General features: G+C 32.3%; 1 protein-coding gene and 1 long non-coding RNA gene across 2 annotated transcripts; one reads left to right on the plus strand and one right to left on the minus strand.

The window, feature by feature from the left end:
- Positions 1–6: 6 nt before the first annotated feature.
- LOC107841451 lies at positions 7–8360 on the plus strand. The gene is made up of 11 exons (XR_007052656.1): positions 7–1255; positions 2096–2290; positions 2420–4296; positions 4371–4473; positions 4929–4984; positions 5069–5111; positions 5213–5266; positions 5797–6030; positions 7188–7283; positions 7403–7634; positions 8030–8360. It is a non-coding gene; the product is annotated as an uncharacterized LOC107841451 (long non-coding RNA).
- A 2011-nt stretch (positions 8361–10371) lies between these two features.
- On the minus strand, positions 10372–12701 carry LOC107856956. Its single transcript, XM_016701915.2, has one exon. The coding sequence runs from the start codon at positions 12495–12497 to the stop codon at positions 10716–10718; it is 1782 nt and encodes a 593-aa protein (XP_016557401.2). The 5' UTR covers positions 12498–12701; the 3' UTR covers positions 10372–10715.
- Positions 12702–20430: the final 7729 nt, after the last annotated feature.

A 20430-nucleotide genomic window follows, 5' to 3' on the forward strand; every position in this document is an offset into this window, starting at 1 on the left:
TACACCTCCTCTCTAGTCTTCCACTTACCAAAATGACATAGAGGACACAGACACCTAATTGTATCTTCCACAGCCGCATTCTTGAATGCAAAATCAAGAAATTTATTCAAACCTTGTTTGTATTCGTCGGAGTTTTGTGGCTGTCTAATCCACGATTTATCCATAGAAAAGTAATAAGCAAATTAACATAAATAGCTTAGAGTATACCTCAATAAGAAGTACCCAAACCACCTTCAGATTTTTTTATACTTGCAATGTACTTCAACAACTAAGTGATCTTTCAAATCAAATTAATTCCAGAAACTAACAGACAAAAAGAATTCATGAGGAATCCCACAAATCAACTTCATGTATATATGTTTGTTCGTAATTTGATTTGTCGAGGTATTAGAGTCTTAAGTATAGCCAGCAAGAAGCTAATGCAGGGACATCTCAACCATTGGGCTCAACTGAAACATCAAATCAGGGGCGTAGGGATGATTCTGATGACTTCAATAATTTTCACAAAGATGGAAGTCAAACACTGTATAAAGGGAGCAAGTACACAAAGCTAGAGTTTTTAATAAAACTGTATCATATAAAGGTCTATTGTTGATTAAGTGACAAGGCAATGACTATGATACTAGATTTGTTGAGAGATATTTTTGAAGATGCAAAGATACCTCCTTCTTTTTACGAGGTCAAAAAAATAATTACCACACTTGGACTTGACTACACTATGATACTAGCATGTCCGAATAACTGTATGCTATTCTGGGAAGGTGATTTAGAATTTGAAGCATGTAAGCATTCTGGCACGTCTAAATGGAATTCTAATAAAAAAATAAGCAACCTGCAAAAGCTCTGTGTTACTTTCCATTGAAATCAAGGTTGAAAAGGTTATTTATGTGTTGCAAGACTGCAGAACATATGAGATGGCATGCTCTAGGCAGTAACCCAGATGGGTTGATGAGCCATCCAAGGGATGGTGAGGCATGGAAGACATTTGATAGGACTAACTCTGGATTTACTTTTGATCCTCAAAATGTTCATTTAGGCCTTGTTACCGATGGTTTTAATCCTTTTGGAACAATGAGTTCTACCTATAGTATTTGGACTGTCTTCTTGATTCCATATAATCTTCCTCCATGGATGTACATGAAGCACACTTCTTTCATCTTATCGATGATTATTCCAGGCAAGCAGATGCCGGGAAACAATTTAGATGTGTACTTACAACCACTAGTGAAGGAATTGCGAGAGTTATGGTATGATGGTAATGAAATGTTTGACTCATCGTTGAATGAAACTTTTACAATGCATGTATCTCTTATGTGGACAATTAGTGATTTTCCTGGATTAGGTATCCTATCTGGCTGAAACACTCACACTGGATTTGCTTATTCAACTTGTAACTTTGACACAGAACCTTTTCGTCTTCGTCATAGTAAAAAGTGGTGTTTTATGGGTCATTGACGTTTTCTAGGAAGAAATCACAAATTTAGATTCAACAGAATACGATTTAATTGAAGCACAAAGGAGCGGGATCCACCATTAAAATTATTAGGATCTAACATTTTGAGACAAATCGTTGAAGGGAAAGGATCAGAGTTGGGTGGTAGAAGGAAAAGATCTAAACGGGGAACTAAATAGTGGAACAAGAGAAGTATATTATTTGAACTTCCTTATTTCGACTCTAACTTGTTGCGCAATAATCTAGATTTTATACATGTTGAAAAGAATATATGTGACAATTTCATATATACACTGCTCCATGATAAATCAAAATCAAAAGATAATGCTAATGCAAGAAAGGATCTTAGGGAAATGGTCATAAGGCGTGATCTTTGGCTGAAGGATGATGGGTCATATAATCTTGCTGTGTTTTCACTTGTGGCTGATAAGAAAAAGAAGGTGGACACCAAAAATTTGTTTCTTACAACTTTAAAGAATATTAAAGTACCAGATGGATACTCGAGTAACATTTCCAAATGCATTGCTTTGGTACAAAACAAAATTTTTGGATTGAAAACTCATGACTGCCATATTATCTTAGAGCAATTTCTACCATTGGCAATTCGTAACGTGTTTTTGGTGAATTTTGCTCATTTTTCAGAGCCCTCTCTAGCAAGACATTGAATCTTTCGGAGCTTGATATTCTCCAGGAGAGCATTATAAGAACACTTTGCCACCTGGAGATACTATTTCCTCCATCATTCTTTACAGTGATGGTTCATTTATCTGTTCATCTAATAGAGGAAGCAAAACTTGAAGGTCCAGTGCATTACCGAAACATGTATCCTGTAGAGAGGTAAAAATTAACATTTCCAGTTTAAAGATATCTATTTCTTTGAAATATTAAAATTTCTAATATAAAGATGTTTATATCCAGGTCATTTCATATAGTGTGTAAACTTATGATTGCCTCTTATTTTTATAGGGAATTGGGTCATTTTAAGTCCTTTGTACGAAATAAAGCACAACCAGAGGCTTCTATAGCTGAGGGTTATTTAGCTGAAGAGTCTCTTACCTTTTGTTCGCGGTATATTGAGGTTATTGAGACAAGATTCAACCAACCTAGGTGTGTCCGTGATGACACAAATGACATTGAACCTTCTGTAATGTCTAATCTCTTCCCTCAATAAGGTAAACCTGCGTCAGCTACGAAAAATAACGATTTGACTCCTATGTCGAAACTACAAGCTCATCGATATGTGCTTCTAAATTGTGCAATAGTCACGCCATTTGTGGAGTGAGTAACTCTTATCTATATGTTCTGTGTCATTGCAATGTTTTAAGTAGGTTAGTTATGCTATTTAATATTAAATTAAAAATTTCATATAGCGAATTTAGACAACACATAAGGAGTTCAACAGGAAGAAGACCTTCACCTACAGAGATAGAGAAGAGTTAATAAAGACTTTGTCGATTGGTTCCACAAGCGGGTAAGTAAGTAATAATTAGTTGTTATTTATTTGATTGGAATGAGCAAATCTGACTAAGTCAATTTTATTTTAATTTAAATTATGAATTCAGACACAATAGATACAATGTCTATTGATCTAAAGTTTTTAGCACGAGGTCCATGTAAAATGCTAGAAGGTTTACTGCATATAACATCAATGGGTCAAAATTTCAAACTTTGGCTCGAGAAGAAGGATTGAAACGCAGAATAGTGGAGTTTTCTTAACCTCCAAAACATCATGTGTTGCAAGTAGTGTTGATGGAAATTTAAGGCCAGCAGAATTATCATATTATGGGAAGTTAGAAGATATTATTGAGATAAATTATAATGGATATTTTAAGGTTGTTCTTTTCAAATGTAAATGCGTTGATACTGCTCGAGATAGAGGGTATCAAAAAGATCGTTGGAACCTTATTGTGTTAATTTTGATAAATTGATTCATACTGGTGAACGTGAAGAACACTAGCCTTGCATTGAAGCATCTCAAGCACAAATGGCGTATTATGTGGATGATATTGTCGATAAAGGGTGGAGTGTTGCTATGCATTTAAAGCCAAGAGATTTGTACAATATGGGAGAGGTATTGGAAGAAGAAATATATGAGAATGAACCATACCAAGCGCAAGAACTCGAACAGTTTTTTGTTGATGGTGATGGTTATGCACAGCTAGCTACAGATCACATAATTGATGACATAGTAGAGTCAAATGTTACTTCTAATCAAGAAGCAGATGAAATGTCTGACTGATTTTTGCGACTTATGTTGATACTTGTTGGCTGTGGTCCTGCTGGTCTTACTCGTGCCGCTGAGTCGGCTAAACTAGGATTGAACGTGGGACTCGTTAGGCCTAATCTTACTTTCACAAATAACTATGGCATCTGGGAGGAAGAGTTCAAAGGTCGTTATCTTTATCTGGCTTTTATTGAATGTTTTATTACTAAGAGCTTTCATGAAATAATTAGCTAAGAAGCACATCTTTCGTACAATGTTTATACTTTTTTTTTTCAAATCTTGGGCTTCAAGCCTGCATTGAACATTTTTGGAAGGATACCATTGTATATCTTGATGATGTTGATCCTACTTTTATCTGCCATGCTTATGGAAGAGTTAGTCGCCAGAGTTACTCAAAAGGTTAAATTCTCTAAACTTGTTCGTTATGTCATACGAATTGTTTTATTCACCATAGTATATTCCGTCATTTTATTTTCCTTAAAGGTGTAATTCACATTAATCTTCCTAGGTGTGTGGAGGCAGGTGTTTTATATCTTAACTCGAAAGTGGATAGGATTGTTGAGGGCACAAGTGGCCAGAGTCTTGTAGAATGCGAGGGTGACTTTGTGATTCCGTGCAGGTATAGTTTGCCACTTTTCAGACTTGAAATTTGTCTGCTTCCCTATTTTGAAACTTTCTGACTTACGATAACAGGTTTGTAACTGTTGCGTCTGGAGCAGCCTCGAAGAAATTCTTGCAGTATGAGTTGGGAGGTCACAAAGTTTCTGTTTAAATAGCTTACGGAGTGGAATTTGAGGTAGAGAAAGATCATCAAACATTGAGTAATTCTGAAGTTTTTGCATGTTATGCACCAGAATACTTAAACTCTACAAGTTTATGTGAGCAAATTGCTGCACTTTTCTTTGTCAGTCTATCCTTACTAGTTTTGCGGTAAGGTAACAGATAAGTGCTCGTCTCAAATATATGCATTCATGTTGGCTATTCTGTTTCTATTGCAAACTTTGGATCAGACTTCCTATTCATCGGATAAAAAGGTTTAACCACAAACATTTGCAAGATCAGTTAAGACTCCACATGTAGGGGGAGCTTTAGTCCACTGGGCTACCCTTCTCTTTTAGTTGTTGTTACAAGTTTTAGATGTATATAGTTAAATGAAGCAATCAATTAGTTGTCGGGGTGATGAAAACATTTGACTGTGTGTCATGATTGACTTAACTCCTATTTTTTTTTCTCTCTTGTTGACTTTTATAGCTAATATGGAGTTTTTGAGACCTCCATCGATGGAGGGTTTGGATGCTTTATTGTCCGTAAGAGCTTCGACAATTTCATCTTATTTTCTTATGGGGAACTATAACCCCTTGGTTATATATGGTTTCTTTTTTATCTTGCAGAAAACTAATGGATCGTTGATGAAAAACATGACTGGAACAAATGGTCAGTACAAAGTGTCATTTCACATCATTGGCACTTTTATACAAACAAGAAAAAGTCATAAGTTGTCTTGGTTAAATTGCCTAACTTGAAATCATATACAGGAACTATACAAGTGCAGCCACAACCATCGATTAACTTGTTTTCCAGGAAATCTAGTAAGGATAGACTGAACACTTATTACTCTTAAGAACAAGCTGGAAATCAAAGTTTCAATTGCTGGAAAGTAACTTTAGTTCATGGATATTAGCTCATTATTAAACTTTTTATATAACCAAGTACTAGCTTTAATGATAACATGGAGTTTCAATTTGGGATAGGATATGGAAACTTGTATTGAGAAGAGTAAAGGATAAAACATTTTTATGCTATATAAAGGTTGAGCATTGATTTTGTTACTAATTTAAAGACAGAGGAAGAGAGGCAAACTTAAGAAACAAAGGCAACCATGCACATAAAAAAAAAGTTCTCTCATCGAACTATAAGTGGGTTCATGATATATTTGAATAGTCTACGTGTGATTGAATAACGCCTGATGGGCCTAGTGTTGTATTTTTCTTTGTTTCATGAGATAGTTTCATGGTACTTTTTCCATTGCTCGTGAGACAACCTTTTCCATTGCTTGTGAGACTTTGCAGTTATGCTGGTTGGACTTCTTTCATTCTAATCAGATTCTACTAATCACCAGGTGTTTCTGTTTCAAAAGGCAGCTGTTTACAAGTGCAATATAGCTGGGAAACCTGCTGCGATCACTCGTGTTGTGGACAGTATGACTGATTACTTAAAACCCACTCGTGTCGAGGCAATAGATATTGCCAACTCTGTATTGGATGGTAGTGATACAATTCTTCTAGGTGCAGAGACCCCAAGAGGGCTATATCCTGTTGAGACTATTTCCACTGTTGGTAAAATTTGTGCAGAGGTAAGTTTTACCTCGTTGCTGTTCTACATAAGGCGTATTCTATCATTGTGAGTTCATTGTCAATGGACACACTGATCGCCTACTTTGAATCTTCTTTTCCCCGTTCTCTGTTTGTTATTTATACTATAAAACTATAATCATCGACCTGTGAAGTACAATAGCTACTGAAATCTTCTGACTTGATGTAACACTTTTGGTAAGATTTAATAAGTATGATATATGTAGAGTGCAAAGTACACCTAATATCGAAACCAACAGTGAATAGACTACGGTACCTTTATATTGATGTCGTAAGAAGTAAAAGCTATGTTGACTTGATGTATTACCATGATTGTGGTCTTACCTTACTGAAAGAAGGATTATATTGAATTCAATGTTTATTTTATACTTATGGTGGAACTATTAAAATTATTTTTCTTCTGAAGATCAGATAAATATTCTAAAGGAGGTCCCCTAAAGTGATATTGATGCTCCAAAAGCACCTTAATCATGTACAATGAAATTTTTAGATGTTAGATAGGATTTCAGTTCATAAGTGGGGAAGTCTTAACTTACGTCAAAGTTACTTGGATTGGCTCACTGGCACATCTATTTTTCCCGCTCATAAATGTGGGCCATATAGCCAGTAAGTAATTTAAATGGCCCGTGCTCAGTGCGAGTTAGGGAGAATCAATTGCTGCCGTGATGTGAATTAAGCATACAGCTATCGAATAAATGAATTAGGAAATGTATTTGACAAGGCCCATCTTTACCATCTATTTCTCTTTTAAGGATCTATTTAGTGATGAATTTCACTTTGCAAAGAAGAGAAACACGAGAGAAGCTCAATTTCCGAACTTAGATATGCCATGGTTCAAGTGTATTTTCGACCAGATATTGTTGGGTCGAGGATGAATGAACTACTAAGGTTGTGAGTTGAGTTAAAAGAGTGCAGTCGAGTTTATATTTAGCCAGAATGGCACAGGAGAGGAACAAATCTGTAATCAATCAGTCAGAAGTGTGAGATTGTGGCATAACCTTATCTTTTTGTTTCATATTTGCCTTAATATTCACTTTGTGCCCTCCATGGTGGTTTCTTGTTGATTCCTACGTAGTCAGATGATTACTGTGAAATTCTCTTGTAGATTTCTACTGCTCAAATTAGTTCCCCTTTCCAGGCAGAAAAGGTTTATAATGAAGATGTCTATTTTAAGAGGGATGTTAAGTATGTGGGAGAACCAATGACTCACTAGGAATCTATTGCTTTCTCTGCGGTATGTTGTTTCTGCCGCTCATGTTAAGCTTTTGGCTAGGTTGGAGAGAAACAGTGCCATAGACTTTAAGATTCTGGTATTAACATGAACATTGTCTACACTGCTTTTGTTTGATTCAGGTACGTGCTGCTATCAAAGTTAAGGCATATGTTATTTATTATCTGCTTCACTTCTTTGTGGAGAGCTGCAAGATTGATAGCTAAGTATAGGCCAACGATGCCAGTATTGTTTGTTGTCATTCCTCAACTCAAAACGAACCAGCTCCGCTGGACATTCAGTGGTGCATTTCAGGCTAGGCAGTCTCTTCTTGTTAGAGGGATTTTCCCCATCCTTGCAGATCCAAGACATCCGGTATGAATTTTTTCTTCTGTTCCTCCCTTAATAAGTGATTTCTTTCTAGATCTACAGGTCTGTATTCTGATTAAAAATTATTTTAACCAACATGGAATTGTAAAGTGTTGATGAACAATGTCACTTGACCTTATCTTGTATTTGTTTTTCGCTTCATGATTTTCTTGATGAGTGAAGTGTATAAAATATGCTTTTTCCTATCTTGTTCTCGTCCCTGCCAAGTACTCTTTCAGTCTCCTCTTTCTTTGATTGCTATTACATTTAGCTTTAGTTTTCGGTTGGATCACTGCATTTTACAATTCGAATTAAAACTTTACGTCGCAATTCAAATTGGCTTTTCCTTAGGTTGTATTGTCTTTAAGGTAGTAAATCTGTAAATGCTTGAATTGTTGCAGTGCCAATAAATGGGTCCATTCCTAGCAGAGCATAGATAAACCAACAGAAGCAGGACACAACAAGTCAACAACGGCAAATGACAGGAAAAATGGCATATACTACACGCTCTTTGTGCTGATTACTAGTCTAATAATAGAGAAAGGAGATACATAACAATGGAGAAGATGGGAAGCAACAAAAATATTGCAGCGGAGTTAAACTGCCACTAATTATTATTTTTTAAGTACTAATTTCATATTGTAGTGGTTGAAAACTCTCACATAATTTTCTAAGATAACGAACTAGTATTTTATTGTGGGATTTATAGAACACCACAATATTTTTTTTTTGACATTGTGATCATATTGCGGGGGTTTATAAACTCCTGCAATATTTTTTTGAAACATTAATATCATATAGCGAGGGTTCTAAGCTGTCATTGATTAACTTAAAAAAATCCCACATATTATTATTATTAGTAGTAGTAGTACTACTACTACTACTTGTATAATGTTTAACCCCAACCTTCACTTTTATATAGTGGTAAATAAAATGGTTACACGTGCATGTGGACATACATCGATTCCGAAATTTTTATTGCACCATAAAATTACCAAAATACCTTTGGTAGTCATTTAATAAGGAACAAAAAGATGTTTATAAAATATTACTACCATGTATAATTCAATTACAAAGGTCTAAATAAATATATTATTAAAATAATACATGAGGAAAAAACTAATAAATATAATAAAAAAGTAATATGCATGTATAACCATTTTATTATACCATAAAAATGACAAAAAAACTAATAAATATAAGAAAAAAGCAATATGCATGTGTAACTATTTTATTGCACCATAAAATTATCGAAATACCCTTGGGATATAAAAAACAGGTAATTTAATAAGGAACAAAAAGATATTTATAAGAAATTACTACCATATATAGTTCAATTACAAAGGTCTAAATAAAAATATTATTAAAATAATATATGAGGACAAAACTAATAAATATAAGAAAAATATAATATGCATGTCTAACCATTTTATTGCATCATAAAAATGAGGACAAAACTAATAGATATAAAGAAAGAACAATATACATGTATAAACATTTTATTGCACCATAAAATTACCGATATACCGTTGGTAATCATTTAATAAGGAATAAAAAATATTTATAAAAAAATACTACCAAGTATAATTCAATTACAAAGGTCTAAATAAAAATATTATTAAAACAATATATGAGGACAAAACTAATAAATATAAAAAAAAATAATATGCATATGTAACCATTTTATTGCACCATAAAAATGATGATAAATCTAATAAATTACTATTACTACTATATATAAGTAAAGACTGGGATGACTAACAAAGGTATTTAGGTGATTTTAGTCACCCCAACCTTCACTTACATATAGTAGTAAATAAAATGGTTACACATGCATATGATTTTTCCCTTATATTTCTTAGTTTAGTTCTCATTTTTATGGTGCATTAAAATGGTTACACATGCATATTGAAGATTGGGGTGACTACTAAGGATATTCCGGTAATTTTAGTCACCTCAACCTTAACTTATATATAGTAGTAAATAAAATGGTTATACATGCATATGATTTTTTTCTTATATTTATTAGTTTTATCCTCATTTTTATGGTGCAATAAAATGGTTACACATGCATATTGATTTTTTCTAATATTTATTAGTTTTGTCCTCATGTATTGTTTTAGTAATATTTTTATTTAGACCTTTGTAATTGAATTATAAATGATAGTATTTTTTTATAAATATCTTTTTGTTCCTTATTAAATGACTACACTGAATGTATATATTATGTTAACATCGGTTCATTATATTACACTTCTTTTCTTTTACTCTTATGTTAAACAATTAAAACAAGTAGAAAATAATCTTCCCAAAGTTGGATCTCTTTTGCACATTAGTGTTGCCAAAATGTCCGTGCCTTGCACGAGTATCTAGTTTTTGTATAAATTTTGAACCTTTTTTTTTTGCAAACTTCAATATTGTTGTTTACAAATTCCGATTCTTAATAATATCGGGTCACTTGACCCAAATTTAATTTTTAACAAAAAAAAAAAAGCTTTAATATTATTTTAAATGAAAATAATATCATAAAATTCACAATAAAATTTTTTTTTTTTTTTTTTCTGAATCTCATTATTTTGGAGACCTAAAGTAAATATTATTGTACTAGGTTCATCCTTACAAGGTCGTGAAACTTAGAAGTAAAAAGAGAGAAGTGAAATTACATAGCAAAAGAAACACAGAAAACACATGATAATAGAATAACGACAATACGGAAAGGGTAATTGAAACATTTTCCAGCAGCAATAGGGAGCATAAGCCTTTTAATTTGCACGACTTATTAAGTAATTTCTTTTAGTCCTTTACTTCAAAAGGCATAGGTATTGGTCTTATACAACCTGTAGTATAAAATCTAGATCTTATATGACCTAAAATGTGGAAGAAATTTCAGAAAACATAATGACATAAAATGCAGATAAATCACTAAATTTGTTGCACCCTAGACTTTCCTCTTGGGAAAATCTACTAGTCCAGCTTGAAATGCAGCATAAATTGCTTAAAGTTGGCTGCATATCAAGGTACTTGCCAATTGGCCAGCCAAAACAAGAGCCAAGGTGAACCGTTAGCATCAGTACCACTTGCTACCTTCTATGTTGAACATAATGCATTGAGCAGCACGTGAGCAAGCATAAGGTCCACAAAATATTGGTGCCCAATCTGACCATCCCTCCACTTCTGCTTGGAAGGAGCACGACCGTAATGTGCCCCATCATTGCATCGGTTGTCAAAGTGCCATGGATAAGTCATGTCGAAATCATCAATGACGCAATCGATTAAACCATATGCCCTAAACTTATCCAAGATTACCCCATTGAAGGCCTCCATTTTATTTGGATTGTACCCATGTGTTCTAGCGTTTCCACCCGGGGCGACTGTAGTCCTATATATGACTTCTGGTTGTGTCAAGGCTCTCTGCCTTACGCCATTAAATACCTCAGCCCAAAATGATGCAGCAAAGTCTGCACTTTCTATGAAACACGTAATATTAGACCAATGCATCAGTCCATCATGTAAGCCCGAATTCATAATTATAGTGTCTGGAACAACATGTCTAGAGAAGTACCCTTTTAAAAGTTCTCTATAGCCTGTATCCGTGAACGAATTCAAGCCTTGATTATTGTCGGTCTCATTAGGATGCCCATTGAAAATGTTAGTAAATCGAACTGTTTGTGATGAATTCCTCGGGTTGCTGATGTTCAAATCAACTCTTCTTGGAACCTCCCTTGTATCATTCATATCTAAAATGAAATTAAGAATATTTCTCACTGTGTCACAGTGATTTGAATCACCCCACCAGAAAATCCAGCGATCCTTCAAACAATTCCAAGCTTCTTCTCTTGAGAACATATTGAATGAACAGTGTGTTGAATAGACCCAACCATTGCTTTCCAAGGATCCCAGTGGACCATCACACCATGGTTTTTGACATGGAAAATTTGGTTCTTGGCATCTGTATCTCCCATCATTGCTAATTGAGCAGCTATCATTCTTGGCATGACGAGTCCATCGACCAGACCACACATCTTTAACAAGATCTGATTTCTTGCATTGAGATATTTCAGGTAATTCAACAGATGACTTAGAGAATTTGACTGGGATCACGCGCAAAACTTTGTCAAATACAAATCTTTCGGGCCAAAACCTCAAGCCTTCATAATGTCGGAATAGTAATATGATTGTAAGATTGTAATCCCCAGAAAAATCAGGGTGAACTTGCAGGGAAAACTGGTATGTACCATTGCCAAAATCTTTAATGGGAGGTCTAGATTTCCATGTTTCACCAGCAATATCAGTTTCGAAATAATCACCACCCAAACAATGAGGCTTCCCAGAATCATCCAATGCATGGAAAACAAACTCGTGAATATCACCTGTTGACAACTCAATGTTCTCACGACCATCCAAAGCAGGGATTTTTAAATCCACTGTTCTCGATTCCCTACACGACTCACCTCCAGGAGCAAACAATTCAATAAGAAGATTTGATGAATAGTTTGCCTCTAATTCAGTTGAAATCCACCTACAAACTCTTGGTCTTGTAGCTGGTTCTTTATGGGACAAATTTGTCACCTTTTCAAGATTGAAATCAAGTGCAACACCTTTAGGAGCCAGATTTTGTCGGGCAACATCTTGGTTCAATTTCTGATAAGTATTTACCCAGTATTCGTAATATTGGATAATATTGGTAAAGCTAAAATCTTTAAAGAAAGGACTGAATTTTCCTGAACTATTCACCTTCACCAAAATAAAATCTTCCGAAAAACTGCCCACGTTGACACTATGAATTTCCCAAACAATCAAGAATCCAAGGAAAACACCCATTGTCAATAGTTTAAACCACCATAGAATCTTGGGGCTATTTGACTTCATAACCTTTAAAGTATGAGGAAAAAATATTTTGCATGCCAATGAGACTCTTGAAAGGTCTCACCAATGGGTAAGAGTTGCACGTATGCACATTATATGGATCTTTCCAAAAAAAAAAAAGAAAAAAGAATTGAAATAGCTAAAGAAATGTAGCGGAGCTATCTGTAAAGCTTCAAAATAGTGCAAAAGAAAGCATGCAAAATAACAGTTGACGCATCACTTCTTCTATACGAAATCAATATATATATAAAGGAGAAATTTAGGGCTGCTGATGTGGCATGCCTAAGAAACAAGAAATGCTATTTATCTTTTATTTGTTTTTTTTGAGTTTTTTTCTTAATTTTTTTTTATTTATAAATTTATAAAATACTATTAATTAATGACACTAAATTATTTAAAATCATTGTCTTATTATTCATGTCCATTTAAAACATTCATTAAAAATTATACATATTCAAGAAAATGAAAGATGAGAAGACCAAAAACTATTCATTTTCTAAAACTGATTTATTCTTGCCTATAAAATAAGCAAGATTTTAGTATTTGTGATCAACAACAATGAGATCCTTAACTTTACATCGTTTTCTTCTTTGAAATGTGATTTCTTTAACGAAAGTGAAGGAAAAAGGTCATGTAATAACCTTTTCCCAAACAACAATAAGATCCTCAACTTTGCATCTTCTTCTTCTTTAAAATGTGATTTCTTTAACAAAAGTGAAAGAGAAAGGTCATGTAACAACTTTTTTTCTCTTAAACATAGTCTTTCTGACAAGATGTAGCACTGTAATTATTTCTACAAGGAGATATATACTACGAAAAAAATTATTGGATTGAGAAATATATATATGAAAAGTGATGATGTTTCAAGATGCAAGAATAACTATTTGGAGAAAGAAATTGGAAGGTGCAAGAAGAATTATTTGGAGAAAATAAAATGGAAAAAGATATTGCACTGTAATTCATCTTATAAAGAGATATATACTAAGTTTTGGATGAGAATTTATGAGAAAAGTGATGATTGTTTCAAGGGCAAGAAGAATTATTTAGAGAGAAAATTAATTTATTTAGGGAGTTTATATCAAATTATGAAAAGAACAAGGAGAAGTTTATTTTGTAATTTAATTTAAACATTGCCTAAATTAGTGCTAATTATTTCTTTCCATTTCATTGTTATTCATTTTTTTTAATTTTCCAAGTTTATTTTGTATTTTAATGTAAAAGTTGCCAAAATTAGTGTTAATTATTTCTTTTCATTTCGTTGTTATTTTTTTTTTTTTACCTTTTTCTTAAAATATTTCTTTACTACGAATTGAAAGTTGATTTTGGATGAGAAATTATAAGAAAAGTGATGATTGTTTCAATGGCAAGAAGAATTATTCAGAGAGAAAATTAATTTATTTATAGAGTACATATCAAATTATGAGAAGAACAAGGGGAAGTTTATTTTATAATTTAATTTAAACGTTGTCAAAATTAGTGCTAATTATTTCTTTTCATTTCGTTGCTATTCATTTCTTTTTTTACTTTTCTTTAAAATATTTCTTTTTCATTTTTCCTTATTTATCTTCATTTAAAATTAATATCCTCAACTTAAATTTAGAATATAATAGATGAGAGTGCATCATCAATTATTGTAATCTTCTTACCTTTTAGATTTACACAAAATGAATTTATGAATATCTATCCATATTAATCAAAATATATTTCAATTATTTATTATTCTTTATCAATAGCCGAGTACGTAGATAAGGTGATATGACATCTTTTTATGACAAAGAATTTTTTTTATTTTTAATTATTTTATTTTTAAAATTTATATCCACAACTCACACCTTTTTATCTTCATAAAGACGACAATTTAAAAGATAGAGTATCGCTTTTTTACTAACAAGAATAAAATATTATTTATGATCAAAATTTAAAATGAACTGAAGGAGAGATATTCTCTGCTATATGCTTGGTGCTTGCAAAGATAACTGATTAATGAATATCTATTTATTTTATTACACATTATTACTACAATATTTATTTATTCTCATATTGCCTTATATTTCCTTATGTTAATATGAAATTAGTGTTGTCTTATTTTGCCTTATTTATTCTCATATTGCTTTATGTGATTCCACATGCTGTTAATGTTAATATGAAATTAATATAGAATTAAAACTGATCAAATTAATGATGGTCTATTTACTTTCCTTACATTGCATTATGTTAATATGAAAATTAATATAGTAATAATTTTTATTTAAGTGACAGACCCTTCATTTTAAAATAAATATTTTTTGACTTGGACAACTTTTAATAAATTGCTCACTCTTAGAAAATTAAAGATAATTTTATTAATTTATTCTTAATTAAATTTTATATCTTTTCAAATTGACATTTATTACTATGTTGAAATTCAAGGACATCTTAGAAAAATTATGATCAAAATATTTTTAAAGATATAAACTACATTTATTTAGGAACAAAGTCACAACTTAAAAGAAATACTTATAAAAGAATAAAGGAAAATAATTAAATTTCATTGCATACAAATATTAAAATGTGAAAAGTTATGACATTTAATGACATTTACCATATCAGTTCAATGACGTATAAATATATTTACTCCGTCCATTTTACTTATTCAATATACTAAAACTAAATGTTTTGTTTAAAAAAGAATGACTTTCTTTTCTTTTTAGTATGTTTCGAATATAATGATATATTTTCCTTCTTAGTACGTTTCAAAAAGAATGATTCTTTTCTTTTTTAACAACATTAATTTCAACTTTTCATGGGACATGTTTAAAACCACTAGATTTAAGGATATTTTGACACATTTAACATAATTTTAATTTAAAACCTTAAAATTCAAAAAAAAAAAATTGAAAAAAAAACTTTGTATCATGTTAAACTATTTTTTTTTAAATGGAAAGGGTAATAATATAATTTATTTAACACTTTAAAGTATTTTAAACTTGAATCAAAAATAATTTTAAATATTATAAAATTTAATTCGCGCGAATCGCGAGCAAATATAGTAAGACAACATTACACTTTAATGGTATTTACTTTTTCTAAATTAGTTGTCTTGGTTAGATGAATTTATCATCTCTAAATTTAGACTTTATAGTAGTGCTATTTAAGAGTTGATCACAAAATGATAATTTTACTTTATTTGTCAAAATACCACATTTTCTTTTCTTTATTACATACAATAAATTGATCATATAGGCCGGGCAATTTATGTAGACATAATTATTTTTTACTTTAAAAAGTTTTAAACTATCCTTCTCTTTTAATATGATCTGGAGTCCGAGGGAAATGCTATCTAACTTTCAAGGACAATTAGGATATTAACTTTTTATTTCGATTACATATTTGAAAAGTATAGGCTTATTATAAATTACAATACTTACAATTAAAATGTATCAATAACATAGCTTTTATTCTAAAACCATGAGTCAATGATTTAACATGAAAATATCATCATTCCAACGTGTAAGGACTAATTCCCATGAAAAACCATTGCAAACCTAATGTCTAATAAAAATTCATTAAACTTCATGGAGACAATTCATCATAAATATGTAACTTGATAATTTAAAACACAAATATGGATTCTACATTATAAGAGAGTTTCTTACTAATGGATTAATTTAATTTTATTTGTCAACTTACAATGTGTCTTTTTTATTACTTAAAATTAATTATATTGTTGGGTTATGAGTCTTTTTCCCTTCCTATGTGGATAAATAAAGGAAATAAAGTCCAATTTGAACCAACCCACTTTTGTCTATAGGCCCATCACTATGGGGCATATATATAGATCTTTATAAGTCTTACTTCACATCACAAAAGAGTTTTTCAGCAGCCAAAGGAGAATTGAATTGCGGATTTTCGCACTAAAATTTCAGCCACAACTGTCAACTTTAAATTGCAATTCCCGTTTCATTTTTTGTCCGATTGAGCTGATTTTTGGAAAGTTTGTTTATGTCATCTCAATTTTTAATTAAAAACTGGCGGAGGTGGATTTTGTGGCTTATAGCTCTTGTTTTTCATCCCTGAATAACAGCTATATTTTTTGTGATTTTGCTCCTTTTTATTCTCTAATTTTGGTGTTATCTTGTTGTGTTGTTGCTCGTTGTTTGACACTTGTTTGTTGGCCATTTTGGAGAATAATATTGTAACTCTTAGTGATTATAGTGGAGGTTTCGATCCTGTAATTTTTTACTCTTCACATCAAAGACTTTTGCACGTAAATTTAGTATCCTCTGTGATGGATTTATTCTTTTCATGTCGCATTTTATTTGGTTGATTTATTTGTTGTCCATTCCTTATTTTTTTTATTTATTTGTCTCCTCTTGATTCAAATTGGAAGGGGGAGTTTAGACTTGAGTATTCTTCCGCTGCTACCTAGTCGGACACTTTGATATGCCCTTGTCTTTCCCAACAAAGTGGTATCAAAGAGTAGTTTTTTGTTGATTATCGATTTGAATGATGGAGTTAAATATGAGTAAAATGGTGTGTTTGAATGGTAGTAATTATCATACTTGGAAAGGCAAGATGAAAGATCTTCTATTTGTCAAGAAAATGCATTTAACTTTGTTTACGTCTACTAAACCTCAATCCATGACAGATGAGGATTGAGAATTCGAGCACCTACAGATTCGTGGCTATATTAGACAATGGGTTGAAGGTAATGTTAGAAAACATATTATGAATGAGACACATGCAAGAAGTTTGTGAGACAAACAGACACTTTATGCTTCGAAGAGTGGCAATAACAAATTGTTCTTGCTTAAGCAATTAATGAATATCAGGTATAAAGAGGACAATTCTATTTCTAATCATATAAATAATTTTTAGGGTGTCCTTGATCAGCTGTCCAGAATGGGTGTAAAGTTCAATGAAGAAATTTAGGGACTTTGACTTCTTAATACTCTGCCAGACTCTTGGAAGACTATTTAAGTTTCTTTGACTAATTCTGCTCCCAATGACATTGTAATTATGAAATATGTTAAGAGTGGTGTCTTGAATGAAGAGATGAGAAGAAGATCTCAAGCATCATCTTCTTCTTCACATTCTGATGTTTTAGTTACTGAAAAGAGAGAAAGAAACAAGTCTAGAGGTTTGAATAAAAGAGATAAAAGTAGAACCAAGTCAAAGTCCAAATTCAAGAATGTTACATATGGCTATTGCGACAAAAAGAGACATATCATGAAATATTGTTACAAGTATAAGAGAGATATGAGACAACAAAAGAAAAAAGACAATAATGAAAATCGTGTTGCTGTTGTTGCTAATGATGATCTTCTTGATGCTTGTGGTGAGAATGCCATTAATCTTGTTTGTGATGAGTCTAGCTGGTTTGTGAATTATGGTGCTACTTCTTATGTTACGCCAAAGAAGGAATTATTTTCTTCTTATACTCTAGGTAATTTTGAGATGTTGAAAATAGGCAATAATGATGAAGTTAAAGTACTTGGCATTGACACTATTTGTTTGGAAAGTAACAATGGTTTTAAACTAGTTCTCAATAATGTCAAGCATGCTCTAGATATTCGCTTGAATCTAATTTTGATAGGGAACCTTGATGATGAGGGTTATGTTAACACCCTTGGTGTTGGCCAGTGGAAGATTACTAGAGGTTTGATGATTGTGGCTCAAGGTAACAAGTTGTCTAACTTGTATGTATTTCAGGACTCCATTTCTAGAGTCTTAGTAAACTTGATGGAGAGTAATACTTCATCGAGTTATGGCATAGAAGATTGAGTTATATGAGTTTAAAGGGGATTGATAGTTCGGCTAAGAAAAAATTACTTTTTGAAGTGAAATAAGCAAAATTGAAGAAGTGTGTTCATTTCTTACCGGTAAACAGAAAAAAGTTTCTTTTTAGAGTCATCTTCCTTTAAGGAAGCTTGATTTCCTGGAGTTGGCACATTCTGATTTATGTGGTCCCTTTAAAGTAAGGTCTCATGGTGGAGCACTTTACTTTGTGACTTTTATTGATGATCATTCTCGCAAACTCTGGGTATTTTCTTTGAAGTTCAAGGATCAGGTACTTGATATGTTCAAGGTTTTTTAGGCCTTAGTTGAAAAACAAACAAGGAAGAAATTGAAATGCATCCGCTCAGATAATGATGGTGAGGATATTGGTTGATAGATATTATAGAGAGTAGGATATTTGGTATCAAAAAACTCCTTCAAAGACTTCTCAGTTAAATAATTTAGCAGAGAGGATCAACAGAACTCTAGTTGAAAGGGTTAGATGTATGCTTTCAAATGCTAAGCTTTCTGATTCCTTTCGGAACGAAGCACTTAATATTTTTGCTTATGTTATCAATTTATCTCCTACTGTTTCTTTGAATGGTGATGTTCCTGACAGAGTTTGGTCTGGTAAGAATGTTTCTTATGATCATCTTAGAGTCTTTGGGTGTAAAACTTTTGTGCATGTTCCTAAGAATGAAAGGTCAAAGTTGGATGTTAAAATTAGGCAGTGTATCTTCATTGGTTATGGTCAAGATGAATTTGGCTATCGTTTTTATGACCCAGTTAAGAAGAAACTTGTTAGAAGCTGTGATGTTGTGTTCTTTAAAGACCAAACAATTAAAGATTTTGACAAAGCTGAGAAGGTTGATTCTCAGAGTAATGAGAGCCTAGTTGATGTTGATCCAATTTCTTTGACTACTGCTCCTGAATAAAATCTTTAAGATGATGAAAATCAAGTTGATAATGAAGATGATGATAATGTTCATAATGACCAGCATGATATTGTTGATGCTCCAGTGCAAGTTAATACGGTTGATCAGCAACCAGTTGTTGATTCTCTAGAGAGTTCTCTCAGATGATCTACTAGAGAGAGAGAATACCTTTATCTTGTTATTCTCCCAATGAGTATGTACTCTTGACTGACGAGGGAGAACCTGAGAGTTTTGATGAGTCCATGAAAAGTGAAGAAAAAGAAAAGTAGTTTGATATTATGGAAGATGAGATTAAATCATTGCATAATAATCATACCTTTGATTTGGTTAAGCTACTTAAAGATAGAAAAACTTTGAAAACATGTGAATTTTTTGGGTGAAACATGAAGATGGTAACCTAATTCCACTGTATAAGGCTAGATTGGTATTGAAAGGATTTAACCAGAAAAAGGGAGTTGATTTTAATGAGATATTCTCTCCAGTTGTGAAGATGTCATCCGTTCATGTTGTTTTAGGCTTAGCTGCAAGTTTAAATTTAAAGGTTGAACAAATGGATGTTAAAACTATTTTTCTCTATGGTGACTTAGATAAAGAAATTATATAAAGCAACCCGAAGGATTTGAAGTCAAGGGAAAATAGAATAATGTTTGTAAATTGAAGAAGAGCTTGTATGGTTTGTAACAAGTTCCCAGGAAGTTTGCTTTCTTTATGACTCAGTAGGGCTTCAAGAAGACTACTTTAAACCATTTTATTTTTGTGAACAAATTTTTTGGTGATGACTTTATTATTGTGTTTCTTTATGTTGATGACATGCTTGTTGTTGGTCATAATGCTTGCAGGGTTCAAAAGTTGAAGCAAGAGTTGATTAAATCTTTTTCTATGAAAGACTTAGGACCAACAAGGCAGATTCTTAGCATGCAGATTTTTTGTGACAGAAAGGCCAAGAAGTTGTGGTTATCACAAGAGAAGTATATTCAGAAAGTACTTCGAAGGTTCAACACAAATAAGGCTAAGGCTGTCAATACACCTTTAGTTATGTACTTCAATTGAGCACGAAGCAGTGTCCTTCCAGTGATGATGAGAAAGAAGATATAAAGAAACCTCCTTATGCTTCAGCCATTAGTAATTTGATGTATGCAATATTTTTACAAGATCAGATATTGCTCATGCTATTGGTATTGTTAGTCGTTTCCTTTCTAATTTAGGAAGAGAACATTGGAATGCTATGAAGTGGATTATGAGAT

This window comes from Capsicum annuum, chromosome 1, assembly GCF_002878395.1.
Source record: "Capsicum annuum cultivar UCD-10X-F1 chromosome 1, UCD10Xv1.1, whole genome shotgun sequence".
Taxonomy (NCBI): Eukaryota; Viridiplantae; Streptophyta; class Magnoliopsida; order Solanales; family Solanaceae; genus Capsicum; species Capsicum annuum.

Coding starts and splice junctions, on each gene's coding strand:
- LOC107856956 (XM_016701915.2), bottom strand. CDS start 12,497: ATGAAGTCAAATAGCCCCAAGATTCTATGGTGGTTTAAACTATTGACA.